A 6,000-nucleotide genomic window follows, 5' to 3' on the forward strand; every position below is an offset into this window, starting at 1 on the left:
AGCAGCTTAGTGATTGCTTTGGCTACTTGCATCACAGCAGCCCCCACAGTAGATTTTCCAACTCCAAATTGATTCCCGACTGACCGGTAGCTGTCTGGCGTTGCAAGCTTCCACAGGGCTATCGCCACTCGCTTCTCTACTGTGAGGGCTGCTCTCATCTTGGTATTATGGCGTTTCAGGGCAGGGGCAAGCAAGTCACAAAGTTCCATGAAAGTGCCCTTACGCATGCGAAAGTTTCGCAGCCACTGGGAATCGTCCCACACCTGCAACACAATGCGGTCCCACCAGTCAGTGCTTGTTTCCCGGGCCCAAAATCGGCGTTCAATGGATAGAATCTGCCCCATTACCATCAGGATCTCCAAAGCGCCGGGGCCCGCGGTTTGAGATAATTCTGTGTCCACGTCCTCATCACTGTCATCGCCGTGCTGCCGTATCCGCCTCTTACTCGCCTCGGTTCGAAGGTCCTGGTTCAGCATATACTGCATGAGAGTGCGCGAGGTGTTTAAAACATCCACGATTGCGGTATGGAGCTGAGCAGGGTCCATGCTTGCTGTGCTATGGCGTCTGCACGGTTCACCAACCAAAAATAGGCGCGAAACGGTTGTCTGCCGCTGTCAGGGAGGGAGGGAGGGGTGAGGCTGTACCCAGAACCACCCGCGAAAATGATTTTTGCCCCATCAGGCACTGGGATCTCAACCCGGAAATGCCAAGGGGCGGGGGAGGCTGCGGGAACTATGGGATAGCTACGGGATAGCTACCCACAGTGCAACGCTCCAGAAATCGACGCTAGCCTCGGACCATGGACGCACACCACCGATTTAATGTGTTTAGTGTGGCCGCGTGCACTCGATTTTATAAAATCTGTTTTACAAAACCGGTTTATGCAAATTCGGAATAGTCCCGTAGTGTAGACGTACCCGAGGACTACAGAAAATCGAGGCCATCTGGGTACTTCTATGACCACTATCACTGGAGTATCTGAGTGCCTCAATCACTGGTGGATTTTATCCCCGTGAGCCAGGCTAGTAGAAACAGCCCCAGTTTCTAGAGACAGAATGGAGACACATAATAGATTATGTGACTTGCCAAAGGCACAGGAGTCTGTGGCTGAGCGGGGAATTCAATCCAGTTCCCTTGATTCCTAGTCCAGTGCCCTGCTTCCAAGAGACCATCACTCTCACACACTTTAAGAGCTCACCAAGGTGAGGCCAATGGATTTAGCCAAGGGGGCAGTAAGGAAAAGAGGGATTTTAGTGGAATTGAAGAGTAAGAAGTGATAGCACTTAGCAAGACACTGGATACATGAAGAGAAGGGCTCTATTTCCAGCTGTGCCACAGAATTCCTCGGTGACCATTGTTAAGTCACTTAACCTCTCTGTACCTCAGTTTCTTCACCTGTAAAATGAGGATAGTAATACTAACTTCTCTCACAGCTGTGTTATGAGGCTTAATTCATTCATGCCCCTACAATCCATCTGTGGGTGAAAGGCACTGCTGTATGGAAATGCAAAGCATTACTATGATTTCTTCCTGATCTCAACTGGCAATTGGCTTATTCTGCCTCAGTTTATCTGATGTGGTGAATCGTGTGTACACTGAGGGCAGGACGGGAGGGAAAAGAATCAGTCAGTGTGCAGACAAATTTCAAAGCACTAACTACACCCTGGGGTGGAGGCTGATGTAAAGGAAAACATGTGTTTAGCATTCTATGCTCACCTCCTCCATTCTTGCCACAGAGATATGGAAACCGCCAGATATTGCCCAGCCCAATGGCGTAGCCCACGCAGGACAGCAAGAAGTCAAATTTGCCCTTCCAAGAACCTCTGTCTGGGAGCTCCTTCATCTTCTTGGTGCTCCCATCTCCTTGGGCGATTGGCTCAAATTCCTCAATGGCTGCCTGCTTCACCTCGGAGGGCGAATTTAGCTCCACAGACGTGTTGTCAATCTTCCCCATCGCTGCTCACAGTTACTGCATGGGTTGGAGGGGCAGGAATGACACTCTCAGTCCCAGCTGATCTCAGATTAAATGGGACCAGTGGGTTGGACAAAGCTCCTGCTGGTACTTCTGAGGAGAAAGTAGAGGGAGAAGTTGTTCTTTGCCTGAAACAGTGGGATAGAGACATAGGACTATGAGCCACATCCTCCTGAACGCTTGTGGACTGACTCGTTGTACAGCCTTCAGCAAGTCATGCCAACTTCTCAGCACCTGTTCCCCAGCTGCCCCATATTACATACCCAACAGCAAAGAGCTCATCTGGAAAGGTGCAAGGCCAGGGGGCAGGTGGGAAATGCAGAGGCTGCTGGGGGCCATTGTAATTACTGGAGAAATAATAAAGTATTTGATTTTACTGCACCCAAACAAAAAGCGAGAACTGAGTTTTTCTCCGACAAGGCAGAAGAGCCTGATCCAAAGCCCACTGAAGATTCCCATTGACCTGAGGCCCTAAGTAGAGGACATAAGCCATGCACTGGCCTTGTGTTGGCACTCTGCCAGTAAGGGGAGCTTGTATTATACTCAACAGAACCATCCTCACAATCCTCCAGAGAGATTTGTTGGGGCAACAAAATTTGCAAATTCAAAAAATAATAGAGCAAGTATTAGAATACAAAATAATGCAGTGAAGAGACAGCAGTGTCTAGTGGCTAAGGCTGGCCTGGGGCAAGTCATTTAACCTCTCAGTCTCAGTTTATAGAGATAATAATACACATTTGCCTCACTGTGAGTATTCATTAGCGAATGATTCCAAAGTGCTTTGAACATAATGTAACTACCACAAACATGCTAAGTGGTATTATCGGGTCCTAGCAACTACAGTGTTTGGCATCCTATTAAATGCAATAGATAGATTTTCTTCTGCCGTATAATCTGACAAGGAAGGTAGAAAAAGTATGGTGATGAGAAAAGGGAATGGGAGAGACAAGAAAATAACTGTAGTTCTTATACTATAAATGAGGATCCACAAAAGCTTCTGCTTCTCATCCATCCTACACAGAATAGAGACTCAAACCACTTTCCTGCACGCTACAAGGCCAATTTTGATAAATGTAACTCCTTTCTCCAACAAATTGTTAACTATCACTTCAGAACTAGAGCTTGGCTGATACTTTGAGACACAAGAAACGAGACACTTTCCAATAGCCCATGACACAAATGCCAGAATAGCCCATTTCCTGACATTTGAAATGAAAGCTTAAATGATCAGATCATCTCTCTGTCCTACTCAATCTGCTAACCCGATCCAAACCAGCAACCCACCCAATCCTGGTATTTAAATTACTCATTTTGTAGAGCAAAAAGATTGTAGAAAATGTGTCAGGAAATAAAAGGGAATAAAGGACTATTTACAAAACAACACAGAAGAGGCAGCACCAAAAACCCTATGGGTAGACTCAGTGGAGGACTCTCCGTACAATTACCTTTGCCTGGAGATATAACAAATTAGAGTAACCAAGGATCTGCCAAAGCCATTTTGACTCTTTTGCTCAGAGACAGAAGCTTATGTAGGCTGATGTCTAAAAAAATAACATCCATTCTCCCTTTGCTCCTTTCCCAAGCTTCTACAGTCAGACGATATGTCACACTTTCTATATTTAGGGTGGGGATGGAGAGGAATTGGACTGTACTGGAGGTTTTTTCTTTGCTTGCAGTGAGGAAGTTGTTTTATCTCCACCTGGAGGTGGCTAAACTTTTGAACCTCGCCAAAACTGATTTTTAGGAAACTCAACCCAACCAAGAGGCCAAGGAGAGGAAGAATCTGTGAGGCATCACAGCGACCCTCGGACTACTGCTATAGACACTCACATCATAGTGCCCCCGCGTACACCACTGTTTTCACACATCACTAGCGTTGTAAGATGATTGTGCGACAGAAACTGAAAGTGGAAGAAAATGGGCATCAGTGGCGGAAAAATGCAGTCTGTTGGGAAAGGCCACGTGGGCTGAAATGCGAATAGCCTGCAGGTGACACCCAGCTCTATATCAGATGTGAACAGCACCTGCTCCCAGCTTTCTCAGTGGCTAGCCAAAATCAGCAGCTGGTTACAACCGAACCTAGGCAGAGCTGAGGCGGTGCTGCTTAGAAGAGAGGAGCACTTTCAACAATGATTACTCCACAAAATCCATCACTTTTGAAGGCATCTGCCCTCAGACGCTTGTGCAGGTCTGCAGCCTTGGGGATTTTTCAGGCTCCTCAATACCCAAATAGCCTTGGCAGCAAAAACCACCCACTTCCATATGTGACTGGCCAGGAGATTGTACCCCTTCCTATCAGACACCGCCCAGGCCAGAGTGACCCATGCATTAGTTGCTTCCCACTTTGATTTCTGCAGTCCTGTCTAGGAATGTAACCGCACACCATGCAAAAGGTCGGACTGGTACAAAATGCAACAGCCCTTCTACCTCAGGAACACAGGTCTTCATAAAGACCAACTCCTGGGCTCCAGGCCCTACATTGGCTCCCTGGTGAGAGCAGAGTACTTTTCAGCTTCTCCGTCATGTCATGTTAATTGTCCTGTAAACTTCCTAGCACACTTTGGGGCATTGTAAACCCCATGGAATCAAAATTAATGAGAGCAAAGCTACAAGCAGGAGTTAGGCTGTGCTCTGCAGAACCTTGAAAACAAGGCCAGAGAACTTAAATGTGATGCAGTGGTGGGTTTCTGCATGCAGCCTGCTTTGCATACATTGTAAACTCAAGCTAAGATTTTCGAAAGCACTTGGCAAAAGTTAGTGTCCTAAATCTATGGCAGATAAATAAGTGACCTGAATTTCAAAAATGCTAAGCACTGAGCCATTAGGGGCCTAACTTTTGGTACCTGCTGGGGTGTGACTCAGTGCCCACATTCCCATGCACTCCAATGAGTGTTGGATCAAGCCTCTGTTTCTGAAAGCCTTAATTTTGGGAGAATTCTACTTAAAATCCCCCTGAAAATGCATAACCTCTGCTTCAAATGTGGCAAGCTGAAATTGAGATCAGCAGTGACCTTTTGTGTTTTCACATCCTTCAACGTGAAATATTAACCGATTCCTCAAATTTCACAGAAAAACAAAATTTCAGGGGTACGAAATTGCCTGAAATGAAACAGCAAAAATACTCCCAGCAATGTTTGTGAAAGATATTTTCACGCCCTTCCCCGTTTGGCAGAGATCTACTAACTACACAAATGAATGTCACAGGTAGAGTCACAATTAATTTAATTACATGGCCCAGGCTGTTGTTCAGTCAATTAGCCTGCTCCTTCCATCCACACTATTTTAATGACAGACAAGCAGCCCTGCTTCTCCCCCATGCAGTTACTTCTTGTTTAGAACTGTGACCAGCTGATCAGGCTACAACAGTCTGTGCTGATTTTCTGCTCTTTGCTGAAGCAGCATATGTTTTAGTCGTTTGCAGCTGTGATCATTAATGTTACTGGCACCCATAGCAGAGCAGTGAGGCTGCAAATAGGGCTGCTCAAAAATTTCCCCTCAAAATGTTTTTTCAAAGGAAAGCTGGGTTTTCACAACAAAATTTTCACAGAAAGTGCCCTCTTGCCTTGGAAATTTTGGGGCTTTTTGTTGAGAAACTGGATTGTTTGTTTGTTTCCAGCAGTTTTCAGGTGGAAATTACTGTGTTTCAGGGGGTGATTGCTTTGATGGAAAAGCAAAAATTTCCTCTCAATTTTTTTTTGACAAAAACAAAGGGGGGAATCTATTAGTCACAATTTTCTGCCAGAATTGCCCCTCCCCTTCCCCCAACCAGCTCAAGCCTGCAACATAGCCAACAGGAAGGAGAGAGAGGAAGGTTCTGAGCCCGGCCGTTCTCCTGATCTCCATAGAGTCAAAGGGAGGACCTTCCTGATTTTGAAAGGAGGGGAGCAGTGGAAATATTCCTCATTTCTCTCATTGCAGGAACCAATAGGATTTCCCTGCCAACAGCACCCATTTGGCCAGGCCTGGCCCAGGTTTTACAAACTCCTCACTTGTAGGGGTGACCCTAGCCAATGCCATGAGAGCTGCTG

General features: G+C 46.3%; 1 protein-coding gene across 1 annotated transcript in view; it reads right to left on the reverse strand.

Annotated features, from left to right (window-relative positions):
• The window catches only part of LOC123351589 (sodium- and chloride-dependent GABA transporter 1-like), a 49,934-nt gene extending 47,984 nt beyond the window's left edge, over positions 1-1,950 (reverse strand). Inside the window, exon 1 of the mRNA XM_044991043.1 lies at positions 1,717-1,950. Within this exon, the coding sequence (XP_044846978.1) occupies positions 1,717-1,843 (127 nt within the window). The 5' untranslated portion in view covers positions 1,844-1,950. The remainder of the gene's footprint in view (positions 1-1,716) is intronic.
• Between the last annotated feature and the right edge of the window lie 4,050 nt (positions 1,951-6,000).

The sequence above is a fragment of the Mauremys mutica genome, chromosome 1 (assembly GCF_020497125.1).
Source record: "Mauremys mutica isolate MM-2020 ecotype Southern chromosome 1, ASM2049712v1, whole genome shotgun sequence".
Lineage (NCBI taxonomy): Eukaryota > Metazoa > Chordata > Testudines > Geoemydidae > Mauremys > Mauremys mutica.